The sequence below is a fragment of the Felis catus genome, chromosome E1 (genome assembly GCF_018350175.1).
Source record: "Felis catus isolate Fca126 chromosome E1, F.catus_Fca126_mat1.0, whole genome shotgun sequence".
Taxonomy (NCBI): Eukaryota; Metazoa; Chordata; class Mammalia; order Carnivora; family Felidae; genus Felis; species Felis catus.
The window spans coordinates 10,806,005-10,830,059 of NC_058381.1; the positions used below are offsets into that span (position 1 = coordinate 10,806,005).

A 24,055-nucleotide genomic window follows, 5' to 3' on the forward strand; every position below is an offset into this window, starting at 1 on the left:
ACCAGCAGCCGCTGACCGCGCCTGCGCACTGTCTCACACACGCTCGCCTCCGCGAAGGTGCCGCTCCCAAGAAACGTGTCCCACGCGCCACGCCGTCTGTTTCCAGGGCAACCCGGCGCCTCTTAGCAACCCCGAGCGCAGCCTGGGTCGTTTCCAGGCGCCCCCAGCCTGCCATGGCGGCCGCGGGTCCCAGCGTCTTCCTACTCATGGTCAACGGGCAGGTGGAGAGCGCCCAGGTGAGCGGCCGTGGACCTTGCCCGGCCTTCCCCTTGTCTCCCCCCGGGGCCTATCCCGCGATCTCCCGGGCTGCTGTGTGGCTCCGGAGAGGCGCGTCGTTCCTGTGAGCCTCTCTCTTCCTGGGTTAGACGGGGGAGGGGAACCAGCCCCTGAGAGGCTTGGCGGAGTCTTCGCGCCCGACGTGCGCGTGTGGAAACAGACCTCGAGAGGTTGAGCTGGTACCGAGGGCACGCTCGGCCGAGCCTGTGATCCCTGGTTCGGATCGTGTCCACTCTGTTGAGTCACGGGCAGGAGCCTAACGCGGGTGTAACGGGACGAGCCGAGACCCGACCGGCACGCTGGGCCTCGGTCCTCAAGTGCTCCGCACTCTGAGCCCTCGAATCCTTAAACTTGGATTAGAATGGAGGTGATTTAGGCGATCCGATACAACGATGGTGATGGTGGAAAGATCCAGGGAGAGTCTGTCCAGTCTGACAGAAGGAGACGCTACCCTCCATCCCCCTACACTTGAGAAGAACCATTTGTCATATTTATATACGCACAGAGATATACGCACCATGTATTCCTTATGTGTCAGACTTGGCGCCCAGCACTGCTCATTCAGTCCTCACAACAGTCCTGGGAGGTGGGTATTACTAACACCACCATTTTACAGATGGGGGAACACTTGCCCAAAGGCAGTGGCAAGGCTGAGATTTGAACCCGGTCTGTCTTGTGCCAGAGCTTTGCTGCATTACCCTTCCAGGCTGTTGGAAGATGGCGTTGATTATATCCTTGTGAGGATTAAGTGAGATGGTCTGGGCAAAGCCCTGCCACGATCTCTTAGTAGGTGTCTCTTGCCTTCCTGTTTCATTGGGATTATGCCCCCGTGCACCCACCCGGTCCACACCCCCCCTCCCCCCCGGCCTTGGTCCTAGTGCCCAAGACTGACTGCTCCTCTTCTGTCCCTGTAGGGGCCTTTGGCTGGGCAGCATCACAACTACCTCTACTGTCAGCCCCGCTTGCCACCCCCACTGTGCCTCCCATTCAGTTGTGGGCCCCTCCCCCTCTTCAGGCCTTGAACTCCAGCCCTGTGTTTGCTCTCTGTCCCGCTAGCATCCGGGTTCTTAGACCTTTCACTTCACCATTCCCTTAGACCTCCTCTCTATGCCTACCCTCGTGCCAAGCATCGGGGACACCAAAACCTCACCACTCTTGTTCCAGCTCGCAGTCAGATGGGGTTGGCAGAAATAAACACGGGCAATCAGAGCTTTGACGGAAGGAAGGACCAGGGGCTGGCAGCGCGAGGCGGTGGCCCTTGAAACAGCCTGGAGGTTAGGGCAGGCTCTCTGGAAGGTAAGTTTTGAAGGACGAACAGGAGTCTGCCAGAGGAAGGAATGGGAAGGGCATGTCAGACGGAAGGCAGAGGCTGGGCAAAGGCTCGAGGGCAGTAGCAGCCTGGGACTCTCCCTTGGACTCCCACATCTCGGGCCCCGGCCCCTCTGCCGAACTCCTTGTCCGGCTGTCTCTTAGACGCCACCCCAGGCGCCCCGTGTTCAGAACTCCCATCAGCTGCCCTTACCTGGCCAGCACGGCCTTACCTGCCCTTACCTGGCCAACGTAGCTTCACCACGAGTCCCTGTAAACAGAACCTGTGTGTGCTTGTTTCCACAGTTTCCTGAGTATGATGATCTCTACTGCAAGTACTGCTTTGTGTATGGCCAGGACTGGGCCCCCACGGCGGTAAGCTGGGCTCTTGGGCCTCCCTCACTCACAGCCCCCGCGACTGTTGGGGTTTCTCAAGGTGTCCATCGTACATCCCTTCCTCTCCCAGTTCAGGACGCACTGAGAGGTAGACACGGAGTTCAGGGGGTTCTAAAACACGACTTTGTTCCCGGTAAAGCTGGAGTGGAGGACGCAGCCACGGGCGGGCTCCCGGATCCAGGCTGCGCTTGCCCGCGAGCCTCACCCCGGGAACTTGCACACGGCAGCGAGGAGGCATGTATGGGTGGCGCAAGCACGCAGGCCCCAGAGGGCCAGCCTGGAAGTAGCCACCCTGTGGAGCCTCTGGGCAAGTCCCTTCATCACTTGGCCTCTCCTAGCTCACGGGGAGGACTCTGGGGAGTCAGGAGGCAGAACGGAAGCTGTCCTTGCAAGACTTCCCTGGGAACAGTCTGTCTCCACCAGGAGATGGGCTGGGACGACCATGTCGGCTCGCTCCACACTTTACTGTGTGCAGCACTTGTCGAAGCCTCGCTGAGCCTGTCTCCTCCTCTGCACGGCGAGGTGACAATGCTTACTTTCTGTTAACCCCCTAACTGAATAACTGTTGGCAGCCTTCTGGGTGACGGGGAGACAGTGGTGAACGAAGCCAGACAAGAGTCCCAGACTTTGCTGAGTGCCCATTCTTGTGGGGCAAGACAGACACTAAGTACTAGTGTTCTAGTATGTTCTAGTGAAAAGTGCCAAGGAGAAAGTAGTCGGGCAGGGAGGTGTGCAGGATAGAGAGAAGCTGGAATCCAGATCAGATGGCCAGGGGAGGCCTCCCTGAGAGGGTAACTTTGGGTAAAGACCCGAAGGAAGTGTGGGAATAAGCCATGCGGAAGTCTGTGGAAAGAACCTTCCAGACCGAAGGAGCAGCGGCGCACGGGCCCTGAGGCAGGGGTGCGCCTGGCGTGCTTGAGGAGCAGGAGGGAGGCCAGTGAGGAGCATGAGCAGGAAGGGGAGTGACCGGGGATGAAGCAGGGGGTGTCGAAGACGGGGCAGGCCTTGGAGGACACGGTAAGTCAGAGTGAGGACCACAGCCTCACTCGGGGTGACCTGGGACCCCCTCAGAGAGTCTAGAACAGAGAGAAAGTGACCCGTCTTGTGTTTTTCAAAGCTCCCCCCAGCTTCTGTGTTCCCAGTAGACAGGGGAGCAAGGGCCAAAGCAGGGACGCCATGGACGGTTACCGGAAACAGAGGAGCAGACACGGCACGTGGACAAGGCGCGGCACGGGGGGTGATGACAGGTGGTCGAACAAGACGGGAGACAACGGGGTTTCCTCTCGGACAGATGTGGGGCATGACAGAAAGTAGTTAAAAGTAGCACCAAGCTTTCTAGCCTGGGCACTTAGCACAGCTGCCATTCGATTGAGAAGACTAGAGAGAGCAGATCTGGAAGAACTTTCCAGAACTCGGCCCGGCAAGTGTTGAGGTTCCCACTAGATATCCAGGCGGAGGTGCCGGGTGGGCATTGGGGGTGGGGCCGTGCTGATCTGCAGGTCGGAGGCAAGGACTGGGCTGGAGACACGGGTCTGGGAATCAGCCACACCCAGACCACGTTGGCGGCCCCGAGATGGCTGAGGTCACGAGGGCCGGTTAGAGGAACGTCCCAACACGGAGCCCCGGGACACTCCCACACGAAAGGAGCAAGTGCTGAGAGCAACAGTGGGGACCACCCCTCCCGTGAGGAGGAAAGACCCAAAGACGTACGTAGGTACCGTGTCCCAGAAACCACGCAGGGGGGAGTGTGTCAGGAAGCGATCGGCCGGGTCCAGCGCTGCCACTGGGTCAGGTGAACTGAGGACAGAGAAGTATCCATAGATACAGTGATGCTGGGGTCACTGGTGCTACGCCACAAAAACACGTTGGTAGAGTGGGAGCCTGTAGCCAGATTGAAGTCGGTTCTCCAAAGAAAAGCAGAGAAGGAGCTGGAGCCAGGGAGTAACGGACAGACCTTTCAAGGAGTTTTGCTTGGCAGGGAGCATCGAACGGGTTGACGGGTGGAGGAAGAAGGAGGGCAGGATTGTCTGGTGATGGGGAAAATCGCACGCACTTGTGCCCCGACAGGAAGCGTCGGGGTGAAATCGGTGACATCCGAGGGGCCGGCCGGCCGGAGCCGGTTCCTCGGGCTGGCGAGGGGAGAACTTGTGCCCAGTTGGCTCCAGGCTGTCAAGCTCGAAGGAAATAAAACCTGGAGAGACCTAGGAGCTGCTCCGTGACCTCGCAGACCCTGTTGTTGGGAAGTTAGCATGTGGGCAGAAGGGAAGGACACAGCCCTCCCGCCCGCCCACCCAGGTAGGGGGCGTGTATGGCAGCTGGAGCTCGGGCTGTCACTGTCTCTGTGCTCACAGGGTCTGGAGGAGGGCATCTCACAGATCACATCCAAGAGCCAAGACGTGCGGCAGGCGCTGGTGTGGAACTTCCCCATCGACGTCACCTTTAAAAGCACCAACCCCTATGGCTGTGAGTCCCCGGGGGCCCTGCGGGGACCGGGAGACGGGGAGGCGCCCCCAGGACAGTCCGGGCCTCATCCTGCCACCACTGTCCGCTCTCGGCTCTCCACTGCCCAGCTCCGGGACCCTTATGTCAGCCTTGCCGTGGGCTCTCTTGACACCTGGCCGCTTCCCCCCACTTCCCCACCCCAGTTCGTCTACATGCTGTGCAGCTGACATTTTGGGAGCTCAGAGCCGATCGGGTGAGGCCCCAGCCTGCGCCTTGGACGGCTCTGGGGCTGGGAAGGGCACAGCCTGGTGTCCATGGCTGTGGCGGTCTGGCCTGCGAGGCTCTCAGCTTGCGATTGTGTCTTGTGCTGCGGCCAGACCGGAGCCGTCCACACCTCCTGTGCACATCCCTCGAGGCACCTCTCCGAGGCTCGGTTCGTACTGTCCCCTCTGCCTGGGACACCCCTTCCCGCTGCCATCTCTGGCCTCCTTCCCAGCGCCCTCGTTCCTTGCAGTGTTTACGATCTGCCTTGTCCAGTAGTTGGAATTCGCTCTCACTTAATAACCGCCTACTGTGTGCAAAGTCTGGGGTCGCTCCAAAGGGGCTGTGAATACTCCCCCCATGTGTGCTTTTCCTAGCTTCCTAATCCTATGTGGTGGACAGATTGCATTCCATTTCTTTTCCCACATTAGGAAACTGACACAGAAAGTGATGTCATTTGCCTTCAACTTTATAGCTAGGAGCTGAGTGTGGACTGGCTTTCAGGTCCATCTGATTTCGTAGTCTGGGCCTTTCTGCCTCGTGTGGCCTGGGGCCTAGGCTTACTGGGTACAGAGGGTCCGGAGCAGGGCTGCCTGGACTGTATCTTGTCTTTGTCCATGAGTAAGATGCTTCAATAGATGCTTTTTTTTTTTTTTTAATGTTAATTTATTTTTGAGAGAGAGGGAGAGCACAAGTGGGGGAGGGCCAGAAAGAGGGAGAGACACAGAATTTGAAGCAGCTCCAGGCTCTGAGCTGTCAGCACAGAGCCCGATGTGGGGCTCGAACCCACGAACCATGAGATCACGACCTGAGCCAAAGTCGGACGCTTAACTGACGGAGCCACCCAGGCGCCCCATTCCATAGGCTTCCTGGAACGGGGCTCTGGATTATGGAGCAGTCTCCTGCTGCTGAGGAAAGCTAGGAGAGGTGGATAAAATACTAAGAAGGAAAAACAAACACGACTCTTTGAAGGCCTCAGGGAGCTGGCCAAGTATTGGAGATTTACCAGGCCAAGAGCCGGGAGAAAACAAAATCTAGAGTCATGATCCCACTCACATCACCCCTGCAAGTATTTGCTGACTCCACCAGAGGTGACTGAGAGGCTGACTGAGACTTTTGACAGCTGCGCTGGGTTCGGGGCACAAGAATAAAAAAAATCCCTACAACTCGGACGGAGACCTCGAGGTGCTGCACCCTGGGAGGAAGGGAGAAGCAGCTCAGCTCCAGATCATTCCAGACCCTGAACCTGGTGGCAAAAAGTCCCGAACGAAATATTCGTAAGCCAAATCTAGCAGGATGGAAGGGGGATAATACATCCTGAACAAGTACGGTTTATTCCAGAAATACAAAGCTTGTACGTGGAACATCTGCAATCAGCCAGTGTGATTCACTGCTTTAAAAAGAAGGAAAGTCACGACCATCCCTATAAATGAAGAAACCAAGATAAAATTCGACATCCATTCGTGGTAAACACTCAGCAAACTAGGAACAGAAGGAAACTTTCTGAATCTGATGAAGGTTCTCTACAAAACACTTGGAGCAAATATCGCCTCTCCTAAGTGAAATCTCCTTCCTGGTGGCACCATCACAAACAAGGCATAAGAATTAGGGAGAACAAGATTGTTTTTCACAGGTAACCTTGTGTACGTAGAGTGTGCAAAATGGGGGCGCCCGGGTGGCTCAGTCGGTTGAGCACCTGACTCTTGGTTTAGGCTCAGGTCATGATCTCACGGTTCATGAGCTTGAACCCTGCATCAGGGTCTACACTGACAGTGCAGAGCCTGCTTGGGATTCTCAATCTCTCTCTCTCTCTCTCTCTCTCTCTCTCTCTCTCTCTCTCTCTCTCTGTGTCCATCCCCTGCCCACTCTCTTTCTCTCTCAAATAAATAAACGTAAACAAATTGTTTTAAAGAATGTGCAAAATGACCTACAGAGAAGTTATCGAATTAATAAGTTTCCATGGATGCTGGATAGGAGATGGGCACACAAAGACCAGTGGCTTTCTGTATAAAAATAACTAAAATACGTGCATAAAAAGTGAATCGAAAATGGCATTTTAAAAAGAAATTCCCTACAAGATCAAAATATAACTTGTTCCACCACACATCAAGCTTCAATTTAATTTTAGAGCAGAATAACTAAGTGTAGTTCCGGCACATGGAGAGACAGACAGATCCAAAGAGAGCCCCAAGACAGACCTAAGCCTGCGTAGACAGTTGATTTGTGACAAAGGGCACTGTGGAGCAGGAGGGGAAAGCAGGTACCGGGACAGTCAGATATGCACGGGGAAAGAAACCGGATCCCCGCATCCTACGACACATACACAAAAGTCAGGTCCAGGTGGATGTGTAAATAGAAATGTGAACGCAAAGTAGTAAAGCTTCAGGAAGACAGCCTAGGACGCTAGAGCCATGATATCAGGTAAGGGAAGACTTTTTCAAAGAGAGGGGGAGAGAGAACGAGCAGAGGAGGGGCAGAGAGAGAGGGGGACAGGCTCCAAAGTGGGCTCCAAGCTGATAGCGGAGAGCCCCACGCGAGGCTCGAGCTCATGAACTGTGAGATTATGACCTGAGCCGAAGTCAGACGCTTAACTGACTGAGCCACCCAGGCGCCCCTTCAAAGGACTTTTTAAAGGAAAGATCCAGGGATTTGGCCATATTCAAATTAAAGGCTTCTATTCATCAGAAGACAGCAATTGGCCCGAAAAGACAGGCCGCAGAATTCACACACATACACATTACACGTCAATGAGAAAAAGATCCATCCGGTAGAAAAACAGGCAAGAGGCTGAGCGGGTCCTTCACAAAAGGGGACATCTGAGTGACAGGACACGGAGCAGGGCCTCAGCTTTATTTTAGTAAGAAAGATTACAGTTAGGGAAAATGCAAATGATAGCCACCGTGAGGGGCGCCTGGGTGGCTCCGTCTCAGCCTTTGACTTGGGCTCAGGTCATGATCTCACAGCTTGTGAGTTCGAGCCTGCGTGGGGCTCTGTGCTGACACCTCGGAGCCTGGAGCCTATTTAGGTTTCTGTGTCTCCCTCTCTCTCTGCCCCTCCCCTGCTCATGTTCTTTCTCTCTAAAAAACATAAATGAATATTAAAAATTAAAAGCCACCGTGAGGTGCCGCAGCCCACGCACCAGAATAGCTCAGGGGAGAATGCTGGAGGAAGGATCCCAAGCTTCGTGAGCATGTGGTGTGAAGGGCACTCCAGTCACGGGCGGGAGTGTGTGGGTGACACGACCCCTTTGGGAGACGGCCCCGCGTTCTCTTTTCAGCCCGAGTGTGTGCGTACCCCGCGGGACGCCCCGGACACGTACCCAGCAGAAACGTGCGTGCACAGGGGCCGGAGCTTGGACGAGAGTAGCAGAGAGCGCATAGTCTCCCCATCGGGGGGTCCCCCAAGGAGAAACCACCCACGTGTCCATCGGCACTAGAGTGAACCACGTCCTCATTCTCTGTCCGGAGCTAGAATGTTACCCAGCGTTGAAAACGAGCAAAACCCTGTACATGACAGTTTGATAGAATCTCACAAACGTGATGTTGAATTATAAAGAAGCTGGGTCCCAGGGCGCCTGGGCGGCTCAGTCGGTTGAGCGTCTGACTTGATTTTGGCTCATGTCATGATCCCAGGGTTGTGGGATCGAGTCCCGCATGGGGCTTGGTGCTGAGTGTGGAGCCTGCTTAAGAGTCTCTCTCTCTCCCTCTGCCCCTCTCCCCTGCTCATGCTCTCTCTCTCTAAAATTAAAAAAAAAAAAAGGGGGCGTCTGGGTGGTTCAGTCGGTTGAGCATCCGACTTCCACTCAGGTCGTGATCTCATGGTTCATGGGCTCAAACCCCACATTGGGTTCTGTGCTGACAACTCGGAGCCTGGAGTCTGCTTTGGATTCTATGTCTCCCTCTCTGTCCCTCCCCTGCTCGCACTCTATCTGTCTCTGTCTCTCAAAAATAAATAAAACATAAAATAAATGAATAAATAAAAATAGTTAAAAAAAAAAAGGAAAAAGCTAAGTAACAATACACATACTATAGGATTCCATTTGTATAAAGTTTTTAAAAAATGGGTAAAACCAAAGTACCATGTTCGGCACGCGTTGTTTGGTACGAACCTCTCCCTAATACGGAGCTCTTCTGTGTCAGGCACTACTCTCCTTGTCTTAGGAGGAAACCGAGAGGCCGGGAAGGCAGGTCATTGCCTGGGGGCCGCACCCACTCACCTCACCTGTCACCTGGGGCAGTGATTTCATCCCTACATTCAGAGGGTGAATATACGGACCCAGGGGACAGGACCTGTGTCCACTCCTGCCCTCTGTGCAGCCACAGCCCCTAGGGCTTTGAGGACCATCCGGGTTCTCTGCCTGGCACCTCCCCCCCCCCCCCAGTTTCGCCACCTGCTGACCCTTCGTCTTGTCCTTCCCAAGGGCCACAGATCGTGCTCAGTGTGTATGGACCAGACGTGTTTGGGAACGATGTGGTTCGAGGCTATGGGGCAGTGCACTTGCCTTTCTCGCCCGGCAGGTAGGTCCTGGCTCTGACTGGTCCCTGGGCCGCAGTCCCTCCCTTGCTGGGCCGTGCTGGCTGAGAACCAGGGCACCCTCAGCAGGCCTTTTCCTGGACGGATGTCACCTCTAGGCTGGGGATGCACTGGGGTCCCCAGGCGCCTGGGCAAGTCGGCTTGGGGGCTGTGGGTTAGAGCCCATATCTGGAAGGAGACCTACATGGGTGAAGCTAGGGCTGCCTCCCCCCCACCCCCCGCCCCCGAGACAGCGGGTGGGTGAGGGGAGTGTCAGAGGCCCCGGCAGGAAGCACCGGGGGATATCCTGCGAGGGGCTGGGCCCAGCGACAGAGTTCGCAGGCAGTTTGGGGCTGCGGCTCAGACTCCATCCACGCCTCTCTTTCCGGGCCACTCAGCGTCCCGCGAGCTCTCGCTAATCCCCCTTCTGTGCCCGGCCCTGCTGGCGTTAGTGTGACCACCTGGGCCCTTCCTCGGAAGCCCCCAGACTAGTAGACACAGACGGAGAGGAGCGACCGTGTTCTTAAGCACGGTGACAGGGTATGGACACAGCGTGTTCTGGGGCCCAGAGGACGGGAGTTTGTCTGGAGATGGTGGAGGAAGATGGAGGGACGGCGGGCACCAAATGCCCTGAGGAGTCTCGTTGCTGAGACAGAAAGTGCAAGACGTGAGGGGAGGTGTGTGGAGAGGAGTGGGGGACGGGGTGTGAGGGGCAGGCCTGGGGCAGGTGGCCACGGCGGGGAAGGTCGGGGGGATTGTCAGGGGCTTCCCGGAGGAAGGGCGTCCAAACTGGGCCATGGAGGTGGCGGCACCTGTGGACGTGTGGAGGCCGGAGCCTCTGAGGGGCGCGTGAGATGGGACCCCGGGCCAGATGGCTGTAGCCCTCTGTATCCTCCTGACCCTTTGAAAGAAACAAGACTCGCGGGGCCTCTGGCCTCCCAGAGGCCGGGCCCGCTCTCCCCGCCTCAGCCTCCCGGCGCTCAGCACCCAGCCCGGGCCCGGTGGGTGCGGCCCCTGCCAGCCGGACGGGTTGGCCTTGCCGCTGACCTGGCACCGCCCGCCTGACAGCTCCTGCTCGCGGGAGGCTCAGGAAGTTCGGCACTCTTCTGTGACTCGGCACACGTGTCCGTGAAAACATTTGTTTCAGGCACAAAAGGACCATCCCCATGTTTGTCCCAGAATCCACGTCTAAACTGCAAAAGTTTACGAGGTGAGTTTCGTACGCGTCGCCTCCAGCCCCTCCTTCTGACCTAAGCAGGGGGGGCGCAGGAAGGGCTGTCACGGTCCCCCCTCACTGGTGCCGGGCAACCTCGTCGCATCTTCCTGCTGCTCTGTCTTTGGGGACAAATGGAAGCGGGGGCTGTGTGGTTTCCGGGGGGTCGCTGGGCTCCCTTCAGCCACCGTTCCAGCCGCGTAAGGCCATGCGCCGTTACCCTGGGCCGCGTTAACAGCCTTTGGTCAGAGCAGAGCAGATGGGGAGATGCTCGTGGCATAATATGACGTTAAAAAGGTAGGACGCGGGAGGGTACAGCAGTAAGAGCCGAACAGAACGGCACCGATACTCCTGGTGGGCAGTTTCCGTCAGGAAATGCCTCACAGCGGGGCCTCTTCAAGGGGGTGACATCTGTGCAGAGACTAGAGCAGAGGTAAGGGCCAGGGTGGGCGATGTGGGGAAGGAATGTTCCAGACATAGGAAAACCGCATGTGCAAGGCCCACGGGCTTCGCGTGTGAGGAGCGGCAAGGACGGGGTGTCGCTGGTAAGTGGTGGTGCGGGGGGGGGGGGGGGGGACACCCGGGAGGCAGGGGGGCTGGCGCACGGATGTGGGGGAGACCGGGCCCAGGCCTCTTGCCCCTCACCGCCTCCGCGTCGAAGCTCAGAGGGCCGGCCGACTCGAGGTTGGGGCCAGAAGCTCCTGTCAGCTTAGCGCGGCGGCCAGCCGCCCCTGCTCCCTGCCAACTCAGCCAGGAGTGGGCCCCGGGCCCTCTGCTCACAGGCAGGACGACGTGGGGGGATGGAGGACCGTCTGGCTCCCCGGGTGGCAGCCGACGAGCAGCCCCCGGCAGGCCTGGCCGGTATCGGGGTGAGCCTTGGCCGGAGCCCTGCTGCGCAGAGGGATGGTGCTGGACCTGAGCCAGGGAGGCCCCCCTGAGTTCTGGGTCCCGGGGGAGGGGCGAACTGGGGTGCCCCCTGCCCTCTGGGAGGCCACCGTGACGGGAAGGGGCCTATTAGCCGGTGCCCTGGGCCAGCGGAAGCTAGAGAGGACACCACCCGCCCCGTGGGACCGTCGGGAAAGTGGGGGCGGTGCCCGTCGGCGGGTCCCGGGAGGTTAAGAGCTTTGAGCCCACACAGCTGCCCAGGGACGGGCCGTTCATGCCGCGCTGAGGGCAGCCTGGGTCTCAGGGCCAAGGCCCTCTGAGGAAAGGGTTTCGTTGCTGAGGAAGTTAGGCCTTACGGCTCACACGGCAGGCGAAGTTTCTGCCGGTGCCCCAGGGACAGCAGCTCGGGGCAGGGGACCGTCTCCTCTGGGCAAGGCCGCATGTGCTTGGACTGCAGACACCGGAGGAAGGTCTGATTAGTGAAGGCGGTTTGATCAAAATCTTCCCAGACGTGGCCCAGCGCGCGTGGAGGCCGGCGTGTAACTGGCTCCCAGTGGCCTTTGCTCCCGCAGGAGACTTCTCGTTCCTGCCCCGCGGCCGCCTGGCCTGGCCTGGCCTGGCCTGGCCCGGCCCACTCAGCCCCGTATTAGTTTCCTGGGCTGCTGTAAGCAATCACCACCAACTCGAGGCTTAAATGACAGACATTTTTTTCTCATGGTCCAAAGTCAGTATCACTGGGCTGCGATCAAGGTACCCGGCAGGGCGCGCTCCCCCCCCCCCCCGCCGCCCCCCTCGCCAAGACTCTAGAGGACAATCTGTTCCCAGCCCCTTCCTGCTCCTGGTGGCTGCGGCTGCATTGCTCCAGTGTCCTGCAGTCACGTGTATGACCTCACATGTCACCTCCTCCCCTGTGTCACATCTCCCTCCGCCTCTCTTAGGACACTGGTGATGGCATTTAGGGTCCATCCAGATAATCCAGGACAGTCTCCCCACGTTACAGATCCTTACCTTAATCTCACGTGCAAAGGTCCTTTTCCCAAATAAGGTCACATTTGCAAGTTCCAGGGATTAGGACCTGATATTTTGGGGGCCATTATCCAGCCTATGACAGCGCCTCCCATCTAGTCTTCACATAGCGACAAAAATGGTTTTCTAAAACAGCTTTAGAAACCACTCGAGCACATCTCCGCATTTACCGTTAACTTCAGCTAGAATGTTGCGAGGCCCTGCGTTCTCCTGCCCTGCTGCCCTCGGGCCCTCTCCCCTGCCCGCACGTGCCCTCTGACTTGGTTCCTCCAGCCCCCTGCAGCCCTCCCTGCCTCAGGCCCTTGCCTGGACGGGTGCTCTACCCTACCCTGAACCGTCTGCCCTCCTGGGCCTCAGGAGAGGAAGCAACGCACTGGCTCTGGTAGCTCTGGGTATGGGTGCTCGGGGTGTGCCACGCTCGCGGTGGCTGCTTCCCGTGCCTGCGAGGTGCACAGCCCCACTCCTCAGATGGAGACGCTGAGGCACAGAGAAGTGGTGATACGCCCATCCAGGCCTGGCTGGAACCCTGGCTTCCCAGTCCCCCTCCCATCTCTCTCTCTCTCTCTCTCTCTCTTTCAGCTGGGAGCCAGTGAGCGCCTTACTGGGTGTCACTGGAGCTGCAGACAGCAGGGGGCAGGCATTGCTTCCTCCCCTGGGCAGCAGCCGGTGGGCTGGGGGCCAGGGCTGGCTCAGTCGGGGTGGCCTGGGCCAAGGGGTGACTCCAGCTGGAGCTGGAGGGGTGTTGCTCGGGAAGGGTGGCTTCGCTGGGGCGGAGTGCAGGCCACTGTAGCGGGAGGCAGGGCAGAGCCTGCTCTGGGAATGCCGGAACCTGGGCCTGGACCGATAGACAGAGGAGCCTCCTTCCCTGTGGGGAGCCCACCGCCCACAGCTACATCACTGGTCCCCCCTGCCACCAGCCGGGCCCCAGAACGCAGGCTGGAGGCGCTCCTGCATGGGATACCTGGCCCACTCGGTCGGGAATGGGCCCCGGGAGGGTTTCCCGGCCTGAATGCCTGTGTTGGAGGTGAGGCTCTGGCCGGCTGAACTGGGACGGAGGGGAGGCCCCGCCTCACCTCCCTGCCTGTAGCCTTGGGCATGTCACCACACCGCCCTTAGCTTCTGACAGGCGGGGGTTTACAGACCAGGGCCCCTGTGAGGGGCAGGTGGACAGTGGGCATGGCAGGGTCCCTGGCACTGAGTGTGCACCCCTCACATCAGTGACTGCGGAGTCAGGTGATCGTGTCGGTCACCCCAAAGCAAGCCCACCCTTGGGGCAGGTGCATTTATGCAAGAGGCATAAATAGGAGGGCTAATGTTTCTCATGGTAGTTGACAGAGTGCATTCACCTAGAGCCTGGGGAGCTAGGTACCATTAGGTACAGGTGAGAGGCACTGGGGCTCAAGGGTTCAGACATGGCAAGTGACTTGCGCGGGATCCCGCACCATTGAGAGGAAAGTGGAGAGCCCAGGTCTGGCCCCTCTGCCCGCCCCAAGGATGCTGAACTCCCAGATATGGGGGGAGCGTCACATCATGCTGCCGTCCTCTTTCTGGGATTTCCACTTGGGTTCCCACCGTGCCCCCAGCCCCACATGTCCCTCAAAGCCATGGGTGACTGTGATGGGAAAGCCCGGCATCCAGCTGAGGAGGGGTGGGGCACAGAGCCCCACACGCCTGCTGGAAGCCACACATGGCACCCAGACTCACCTTCCCGGGCAGAGGGAGGTGGCGTGGGAAGGTTGTGCCCAGGGTCCAGCCCTAGGACAGGGCTTGGAGGAGGGCTGCTGGTTTCTGCAGCAGGGGGAGAGCCCATGTCTCGGGGCTGAGGGATGGCCAGGCAAAGGATCTGCTCACCCAGGGTCTCCTGTCTTCCAGCTGGTTCATGGGACGGCGGCCCGAGTACACAGACCCCAAGGTGGTGGCTCAGGGTGAAGGCCGGGAAGGTAAAGCTTGATCCCCTCCACCCCACCCCCACCCCACAGGCAAGCTGGAGCCTGGGAGAGACTGGGGAGACCCCCACGCAACAGGGTGGAAGCCAGAGACCCGCCAGGCACGCAGAGGGAGTGCAGGGGCAGGGAGGGCCCAGGCATTTCCCCAGAGCACCTCCCAGGGAGGGGCCCGGGCCCGGCAGGCATTCCCATTTTACAGGAGAAAACGCTGAGGCCGAGAGACTCCCAAAGCAGCCCAGCTGATGCTGCCCTTCTCTTCCCAGTGACCCGCGTCCGCTCTCAGGGCTTTGTCACTCTCCTCTTCAACGTGGTGACCAAGGACATGAGGAAGCTGGGCTACGACACTGGGCCTTCTGACACGCAGGGCGTCTCCGGGCCCAGCCCGCCGCCAGGACGCCCCCTGTGAAGGCACCCAGCCCCTACCCCCGCCCACCGGACCAGGCCCCGCCCGCCAGACCGGCCGTCCTCAGACAAAGCAGGTTGTCCTTCCAGAGAGTTGGCCTCGGATACATCTGCTTGACGCGTGGCCTCGTGGGACTGGGAAAGGGGGTGGGTGGAGGCTTTTATATAATAAAGCATCACCTTTTCACAGAACCCGGGCCGGGAGCTGCCTCCTCTCCCCTTTGGCCCCTCCCCCGACCCTGTACGGCGAAGGGACTGAAGCTGCCCCGAGAGAGGCACGGCCAGCGGGACGGCCACCTAGGCCGTGAGCCTCGCTCCAAGCCCGGTTCTGCCACTCGTGGCTGTGCGGCCTTTTCTGCGCCTCAACACGTTCATCCCTAACACAGGTGTGTCCCCAAGGCCGAGGGCCTCCTCGGCGTCGAGCAGCGGGCTTGCTGGGTGCCCGGCCGCGGTGCCCGCTGTGGGGCGTGACCGCCTGCTTCCCTTGGCAAGAAGACAGAGCCCCGTCGGTAGGAGCTGCAAGGAGAGGCCTCCCGGCCTGCCCTCTGCTGGCCCCCAACCCCGCAGCCCAGACGACGGGGCTGCAGTCCTCCCAGAGGCGGGGAGGCGCCGGAATCCCAGCTTTCTGGTCTCCCACGGGACAGGAGGGTGCGCCGTGCAGCCCAGCAGCCCGCACTTTGGGAGCTGAGCCCTCTCAACGCACAGGTCCCCGTGGCTTGGTGGTCACCCAGCCTGCCCTCAGCCTGGGGACGGGAGCCAGAGCTCGCCCGGGGTTCCTCGCCGCCTGGCGCCGCGTGGGCCTGATTTAAGGGAAGCCGCAAAGTGCCTGCGCCCAGCTCTTGGTAACCCCCTGGGTCCCGGCCTGAAGGCCACCAGCCTCGCCCCTACACACTGCCCTGCAATTGGAACCTGGCCTCCGACACTACTGAGCGGACCCCGTTCTGTCCTTTACCTCACTCAGTTCTCTCTGCACCAGAACTTTGTGCTGCCCGGGCACCCCCGGCCCCAGCCCCCAGCTCCCTGTGTGCTCTGGAACGTGTGGTCTGTCGTCAGCAAAATTCCTAGGATACTGAGCCTCTTCTCTGAATGCAAAGTTCCCTCCACCTCTGTCCTGTGCTGAAACCCGCACTGTCCCTGGCCACACTCTTTCCCCCCGCACCCTAACAAGTCCTGGCCGCTTATGCTCACAGCCCTCTTAAACGGTGTCTTTTTGCTGCCACACGCCATGTCCCATGGCCCAGAGATGAGCTTCGTCCTGGCTCCCAGCAGCATTTCCGCCTTCGTGTCCCAGCCTCCGGGACTGACGTCCACCAGAGACCTGACTACCTTGCCCTCGGCCTTTTTCTCCGGCTATTCTTTTTTCTTAAGTTTATTTTGAGAGAGAGAGAGAGAGAGGGCAATCACAAGTGGGGAAGGGGCAGAGAGAGAGAGGGAAAGAGAGAAATTCCCATCAGGCTCCATCCTACCAGAGCAAAGCCCGACGTTGGGCCCCATCCCTTGACGGTGTGGTCACAACCTGAGCCGAAATCAAGAGTTGGGACGCTCAACTGACTGAGCCACCCAGGCGCCCCTCCAGCTAATCGTGACAACTTCACCACCTACGCAGATGACCCTTCCCACGACTTGGCCTCTTCCTCAGCCTCCTCCCTTGCCACGCCCTTGGCCTTGCCCCTCAGCAGCCGCCCATCCCACCACCTGTTTCTTGTTACCAGTGCCTCCAAGAGAGCCACCCAGGCTTCCCCCTCCCAGCCCACTCCCTCCCCACCTTGTGGTTCCTTTCCTGCGGTCCCCCCTCAACAGTCCATTGCATCCGGGTCCTCCAAGCTGCCCACCACCCCCTTCGTGCTGGCCTCCTCTCCTTTCCTCCCTGCCCAGTTCAGAACTCACAGTTGTCTGGGAACGCGAACTGGTGCAGCCACTCTGGAAAAGAGTATGGAGGTTCCTCAAGAAACTAAAAACAGAACTACCCTAGGACCCAGCAACTGCACTTCTAGGCATTTCTCCACGGGATACAGGTGTGCTGTTTTGAAGGGACACATGCACCCCCATGTTTCTAGCAGCACTATCAACAATAGGCAAAGTATGGAAAGAGCCCAAATGTCGATGGATGAATGGATAAAGAAGATGTGGTCTATGTTTACACTGGAGTATTACTCGGCAATCAAAAAGAATGAAATCTTGCCATTTGCAACTACGTGGGTGGAACTGGAGGGTATTATGCCAAGTGAAATGAGTCAGAGAAAGACAAATATCATATGACTTCACTCATACGAGGACTTTAAGAGACAAAACAGATGAACATAAGGGAAGGGAAGCAAAAATAATACAAAAACAGGAAGGGGGACAAAACAGAAGAGACTCATAAATATGGAGAACAAACGGAGGGTTATGGGAGGGGTGGTGGGAGGGGGGATGGGCTCAACGGGTAAGGGGCGCTAAGGAATCTACTCCTGAAATCATTGTTGCGCTAGATGCGAACTGATTTGGATGTAAGTTAAAGAAAAAAATCAAATAAAAAAATCACAGTTGTCATTACAGGCACATTCATCCGATGCCCTCAACTGCTGTGCCCGTGTCCCCTCCCATGTCCTCATCCGGCCATCCTGGGCCCTACGAAAGCTAGCCCTGGGCCCGCGCGGTGCTGCGGAGCCAGGGCATGGTCACAGAGGCCAGGCCAGGACTGCCAGGCTCGGTCCGCGGCCAGGGCTGCCTCCCGGCTGCAGGCGGACCCCGCTCTCCCCAGCCAGCTCTGCCGGCATCTCAGAGAAAACTCCACGTCTTTGTCCCTCTTCCAACCTCCAGGAGCCCTCACCCTCCGCTGCAGGGCTCACGAGGAGAAGGAAATGATCCAAGACGGTGCCTGGGTGGCTCAGTCAGAAGAGCATGGGACTCTTCATCTTGGGGTTTGTGAGTTCGAGCTCCACGCGGCTCTTGGCTTGCGAACAGCTGCACCCAGCGAAACCCGGGCCCTCCACATGCCTCTCCTGTCTCCTCCTCACCCTCCTGCAGCTCTGAGGGGCCGAACCCCTCCCGTCAGGCCCAGCGTGCCAGCACCGATGACGTAGCGTGCTTCACCCTCCTCTCGTCCTCTTCCATTTTGCAGTTAAAAAAAATTTTTTTAATGTTTATTTTTGAGAGAGAGAGAGAGCATGAGCAGGGGAGGGACAGAGAGACAGGGAGACACAGAATCCGAAGCGGGCTCCAGACTCCGAGCTGTCAGCACAAAGCCCGACGCGGGGCTCGAACTCACGAGCCGTGAGATCGTGACCTGAGCTGAAGTCGGACGCTCAACCGACTGAGCCACCCAGGTGCCTCCATTTTGCAGTTTTTTAATTTATCAACATTTTCTTATTAACATGTTTAAGCATGGAAAAAGCTGGAATGTCCCAGTGAATGGCCGGCTGCATATTAGCCGCCTAGACTCCTGTCGCCATCTCCCCACCCTTGCGTTCGCCTCCCCCCTTCCATCCGTCCAGGTTTTAGTGCAAAATAGACCTCAGACATCACTGCACCTCCTTCTGCAACATGTCAGCACGCCTCTCCTTAACTAGGGTTCGGTACTTGTTTTTCAGGTGCCATTTCTTTTGAGGGGACATTTACGTGCAATGAAATGCAGAAATCTTAATTCTCACGCACGCGCTGAGTTTCGACCAATGCGTACCCTTCAACCTCCTTGTCAAGGTGTAGAATGTGACCATCTCCTCAGAAAGCTGCCTCGTGCCTCTTCCCAGTCAGGGCAGGAGAATGCTAGAAACTTCAGAGGCTGAGGGTATTCTGTGCCTGGGAACTGGGGAAGCAGGGTGGAGATCTGTGACCATCCACACAAAGAACAGTCAAAGGGGATGGCCCCGAGGTCACCCCTCGCTGTTCCCTCTGCCCTCCACCGTGAGAAAGCTGTGTGCTCACTAGAACATCTCCTTTTTCTCCTGGGCTCACAAGAAGACTGCGTTTTCCCGGGGCCCCGTGGTACACAGGTGGGTCCCTGTGAGTTGTTCTGGCCAAAGAAACGTGGGTTTGAAAGACGTTCGTTCACCACTCACAGGCCCGACCCATTTCAAACCTCCCTTGAGCGATCCTGGCACTTGGAAAGCTAGCACAGTGAAGCGGTGAGCTCAGGAAAGCTGAATGACAGAAACGGAGAATCCAGAACTTTGGGGGCATCGAGAGGTTGGAAAAGGAATGGGTCTCTAGAAGCCGATGGGACTTGGGGGAACAGATAAGAAACAGACGGGAAGAGGGAAGAAACAAAACTGGTTGGGACACTAAAGTCCTAGTAAAACTTCTCATCGGGACAAGTAACAGCCTCCCGGGAAGTATCAGGTTTAAGGGGTGACGGTCCTCCCGTTATCCCAAATGGCCTCAACAGGGGCTGCAGGAAGTCGGGACAATATGAGGGTAAGACAGCAAGGAAATAGGGCAGAATTCTGTGTGTGCTTGTTCTCTCCTGCTGTGTAACAAATTACCCCCACATACGCGCTCTGGTGGTTCTGTGTGCGACCCTAGGATGCCGCCCTCGGGGGTAGGGGCACACTCTATGTGCCGAAGAATGAAATCTGCATTTGGTGGCCACAAGGCCTGCTGTGACAGAGACCAGCCGTGTTAACCCAACTCACATCCCGTCCCCCAGGGCACAAAGGAAGCCTGCATTTCCCCCTTTCCCTGCTCCTAGCTGGAGCCCGGGGGCCGGTGCTGGCGAGGGTTCGGGGAGAAGCCACCGCCAGACTTGGCCCTCATGAAACCTCACACTCCTCGCTCTGCTCGCTCACTGCCTTCCCCGCGGACCTCAGGGCCACGTGTGTCGAGGGTGGCGGTGTCACGAGGAGCAGCTGGGGTCCCCGATCACTGCTCGGAGAGCCGCCCGACCAACCAGGCACTGGACTCTAAGAAGTAAGCGGGTTGTCATGCCACGGACAGGTGGCTTTCGACGCAGCGTAACCCAGGGCACCCTGGCAGAGGGGCGCTCCCAGCTGCTCCGGACTCAGGCAAACCCTCCCCAGGGTCCCTGCTGAGTCCTGCTCCCGGAGCGGACGTCAGGCCAGGTCTTCGGCCAGGTCTTCGGCGGAGAGGTGCGTGTGCAGGGCTGCCCCGGGGCAGAGCTTGGGGCGAGGGGCCCTCACGGGAGGGAAGCTGCATGCCCGCCACCCCTCTCCTGCGTGGCGGGACTGACGTGCAGATGGGGGTGAGGGAAGGACACAGCCAGAAACCGCATCATGATACAAATGATAAATTATATTTGTACAGTAAATAAGTATCAATAGTCAACACAAGTTCGAAACCAGCCACCGGCCCCTGGGACTGAGAAAAGGGCTGGGTGACACCCCTACCACGGTGCCCATCAGGAGGGGGCGTGATGGCATGTGTGTTACACGTGTGGCAGCGGCCGGTGGCTTCATGATCAGTGCAGCAGGCAACAGGGACGAGGCGCCTGGGACGGGCCTGGGCCGGGAGGCGGGGAGGGACGGGGGTCTCCTGGGGCCTCGGTGGCCCAGTGGCTACCATGTTGGGGCCTCAAAGTCACGTCAGGAAGGGGTCTTGACTGTGACCAAGAATCACTGGCCAAGTAGTCAGGTTTGGTCTGCTGGCCTGTGACGGGGTCCGGGCTCGCACCATACGAGTGAAAGCACCTCCCTGGGGAAGCGGCCTGCAGAGGCCCCTCCCCCAGGTCGGAAGAGGCCAGACGCCGCCGGGGCCCGCGGTCCAGCCCCAGGCCTCCGGCTCTGGCCGAGGTGTGGCCGGTTAGGAGCTCTGGCGGTGGCTCCTGGGGCCGGAGGACGGCCTCTCGGAGCAGCACGGTGAGCTTGTAAAAATAGCAAACAGCAGTGGCCTGAGAAGGCGATTCTGACTCCGCCCGCTCGCCACCGGGCATCTTACGGCTCTCAGGGCGGTGCTCAGGGTCACATCTCCTCCTGGAACCGGCGAGGGGGCGGAGGATGGCCGGGGGCGGGGTCCGCTGCCCTCGGGGTCGGGGTCGAAAAGTCCAGGGCGGAAAGGAAGACTGGGACGCCCGCCAGGCAGGCTGACCAGACGCGGGATTGGGGGGTGGGGGGCGGGGTCCCTTCCCTGGGGAGAAGCGCATCCTTTCTGGTCTTTATTTCATGACTTCATACTTTTCTTACAGTGGTGGGGGGCGGGGGGAAGCAGGAGGGGGGGGGGGTGAGATTAGTGCACGTTTGTTAAAAATCTCTTGTGTGAGAAGGACTTTTTTTGTTCCCCCTCCTCTCCAAAATAAGAGATGATTATTTTTAAGTCTGCAGTGTGTGTGTCTGGGGTTCGCAGCCGGGTGGGTCAGGGCCAGCCCTGGTCCCTCACCCCTCTGGGCCCGGAGGCTGTCCCCAGGGAGCCACGGGCACCCCCGGACACCCGCCATCTCCACGCCGTCCCCATCTTCACCCTGAGTGCGGATTAAGACAGAGGAGATCACAGACACAAGGTTCAAGACGCCTCTTCCGTTCCAGATTTCTACTGCAAACGGAAGTCCTCGTCGATCTGCGCGTGCCTTCCGTTACAAAAGGGAATTAGCCGATACAAACTGGTGAGTCACATTCATACACTGGATTTTTTTTTCTTTCTTTAACTTTCTCGACGGTGGGGTATTGGTAAGGAAAATAGCCTCTCTCAGGATCTAGCCCAAAAGGCTACACATCAATCAGTTTGGGAGGTCACCGAAAAAAGGGAGTGAAAGAAAGGAAAAGGCAACTGGAGGCTGGGATGTTGTCGTTGTTGCTGTTGTAGGTTTTGTTTTTTTTTAAATAAACACCATCTTTTATGTGTAATCAAATTCCCATATTTTTCCCTATAAAGAATCTGCTTTAGTTTTTCCATAAGGCATTTTTTTTTTTTGTCTCTTCCTATTTAAATTTTCTTAGAGTTAAAACCATAAATAAGAGGATGTAAACCACTAACATGACACGTGCCAATATCTTAATTGAGCCAGACCTGGTAAATTCTATCAAAACTAGACAGTTAAATAAGAACCACGTTATAAAAATATTAGCCAAAAAAAGACTATTAGATAATTCTGCAAACTCAAATATGAAACTGTACTAAACAAAATATGTGCAAACGTATACAAGCATAGAGCCACGTGGCGGGGTTATGCTCAGATTAGTTTAAAGCTTGCTCTAGTGGATTTAATTCGAGTTGTTCCACGGTGGTGGCGGTTACTTTGAACTCACACACGAGTCAAAGGAAAATAAAATATGCACAACCACGTCCCCAAAAGGTGAGCGTCTCATGGAGCTGGTGCTTCATTCCGTCCACACCTGGGACTGCCTGGGTCCTGCTAGGGCTGGAGGTCAGGGGCAAAGACACGGTGGCTGTCCCAAGGCCCGGGCCAGGCAGCGTCCCAGAGGCCCTCGGGCTGAGGTTCAGGGCAAGGGCCACACGGACAACTCCCACCCCCTCGTCCAAGGCCCCAGAGAGCTGGCCAATCTCCACAGGAGCCGGGACCTCACGCTCGGGGTGGGGGGTGGGGGGGACGCGGGGAGGCGACCGGGCAGGGTCGGGCTACAGGCCAGGGACGGGCGAGCGGCGGCCTCAGAAGGCGCGGAGACCCGCGTGCCGGGTCTGACGTCTAGCAGGCCGGCCGCCGCTCGAGTCTGAGGATCGGGGCCGTGGAGGCAACCCTTTTATCAGGAAGCCGGAAGTGGAAAGCCCTAACACCCACCCCCCCCTTCTGCAATCGAGTCCCTGCTGGGCGTCCTCAGGCACAGGTGCTCTGGGCATTCGCTCTGTGGTGGGTCCCAGGCCCGGGCACTAGAGGAGGAAAGGGTTGGTTGTGCCGGCGGCCTGAGCTGCCGACGGGGGGATGCCCACACTGCCCCCCATGTTCATCGTGGCGGGGCCCAGTGGCGTCAGGGAGGAACCGCTGCCCCCCAGAGCTGGGTGCGGGGCTGTGGAGGTCATGGAGGCCACAGCCATGGGCTCCACCCCCGGGCTCGGCCCAAAGGACGTGCTGGTCCCCAGGACTGGGCTCCCCCGTAGCTGGTTCAGCGTCAGCGGCTGGGGCTGGTTCACCTGGAAGGGGTTGACAGGGGCCGAGGCTGCGGCTGCACCTGAGGAGAGAGCAGGAGGGACAGCGGCCCTCGTCAGGACAACATCCATCCCCAGGTCCAAGGGCCGGAAGCTGGTGGCCACCGGGAGCACGCGCACTCCGCAGTCCACCCCTCTGGGAACAGCCCTTCCCGGCGCCCGCTGTTTTGCACACGCTATTCTGCACGCGCACACGCATCTGGCGGCTGGGTCTCCTGTGTCCGCGTGAGGAGACCGAGGCTGTGAGAGGCCAAGGGACTCATCCAGAGTCCCAAAGCCTGAATGGGGCAGTGCCAGCAACGTGCCCAGCTCGTGGGGCTCCCTCACGACGAACAGCTGGCACCGCTCCCGTGTTCCGCGTGCCACACTCCGTGACCACGGGGGTCCGGGAATGAGGAGGGCAGAGGGGGAGCTGGGAACTGCTGCTGGAGAGTGGCAGTCTCCATGCTGGGCCCTGGGACCCGAGGGCTGGCATGATAAAGGCTCTGAGAAGCCCCGCAGTCAAGAAGGGGATGCAGCCATGTCTTACCCGGCATGTCCAGAATTTATCATACGTCATAAAACCTTTCCCCAGCTTTCAGCAAAAATGTCTGTTGATACTCTGCCAAAAACGCGAGAGCTGCCAGCACTGAGTCTCCAAAGCAGCCCAGCCCCAGAGCACAAAGGCTGCCTGCTGAGGGCACCCCCACAGGTCACCACCAGGAGACGCTGCCCTGCCCGCTCTCCGCCCCACCCTGGGGAGGCACACGCCCTGCTGAGGGCACAGCCAGCGTCCCCGCACCAGCCCCTGGTAACCCTGCAGATCAGCCCTGCTGGAGCAGGAACACCTTAGAGGTAGCAGAAGCCCCCTGAGGAGGGATGGCGGGGCGCCGGGTGAGTGGTGGGGGGAGGGATGGCGGGCCACCGGGGGGGGGGGGGGGGGGGAAGGCCAGCCTGGCTTAGACACTGGGTTCTCATCCTGCACAGGGAGCAAGGAGCAACCACGTCCTTGCCCATCACAGGGTTGGGCAGGACCAGGCCCTCCACACACCCCACTTCTGCCCCAGGGTCCCCACCCTCAACTCTTCTAAGTCCTGGGGTCCCTCTTTTCTGCAGGGTTCTATGAGGGGCCGTGGCCCAGGGCTTCAGATGTGTCTTGTGGTGGGCTTCAGACTGAACGCCCTGAATGTGATAACATCCCGGCCCTTGGGGCTCCCAAGGCCTTGCTGGGAAATCTCGGGGGCGTCGGTCCCCGGAGGGAGAGGGTTATCTGGGCTGGGTGCCGAGGAGGACTGTGATCGCCCACTGGAGAGAGGGCGCTCCGGGCAGGGAAAGCAGAGGGGCTCGGGGCAGCTGAGGGTGTGAGCGCAGGGGCAGA

At 58.7% G+C, this 24,055-nt stretch overlaps 2 protein-coding genes across 5 annotated transcripts in view; one reads left to right on the plus strand and one right to left on the minus strand.

Annotated features, from left to right (window-relative positions):
• Window positions 1–104: 104 nt before the first annotated feature.
• B9D1 (B9 domain containing 1) lies at window positions 105–14,859 on the plus strand. Of its 2 annotated transcripts, XM_003996329.6 has the most exons (7): window positions 105–236; window positions 1,891–1,959; window positions 4,332–4,443; window positions 9,104–9,200; window positions 10,343–10,405; window positions 14,192–14,259; window positions 14,529–14,859. In XM_003996329.6, exons 1-7 carry the CDS (start codon window positions 174–176, stop codon window positions 14,669–14,671), a joined length of 615 nt encoding a protein of 204 aa, XP_003996378.1. In that variant the 5' UTR covers window positions 105–173; the 3' UTR covers window positions 14,672–14,859. The 2 variants fall into 2 exon arrangements, with proteins under 2 accessions (XP_003996378.1, XP_044900394.1); XM_045044459.1 differs by lacking the exons at window positions 105–236; window positions 1,891–1,959; window positions 4,332–4,443 and adding an exon at window positions 4,461–4,855.
• A 5,016-nt stretch (window positions 14,860–19,875) lies between these two features.
• The window catches only part of EPN2 (epsin 2), an 85,932-nt gene continuing 81,752 nt past the window's right edge, over window positions 19,876–24,055 (minus strand). Inside the window, exons 10-11 of one of the 3 annotated variants that reach the window (XM_023244546.2) lie at window positions 22,684–22,721; window positions 19,876–22,422 (exon numbers count right to left, since the gene is read on the minus strand). In XM_023244546.2, the coding sequence (XP_023100314.2) occupies window positions 22,204–22,422; window positions 22,684–22,721 (257 nt within the window). In that variant the 3' untranslated portion in view covers window positions 19,876–22,203. Of the gene's footprint in view, window positions 22,722–24,055 lie in introns of all 3 variants that reach the window. The other 2 variants (XM_023244545.2, XM_023244547.2) reach the window with 2 other exon arrangements.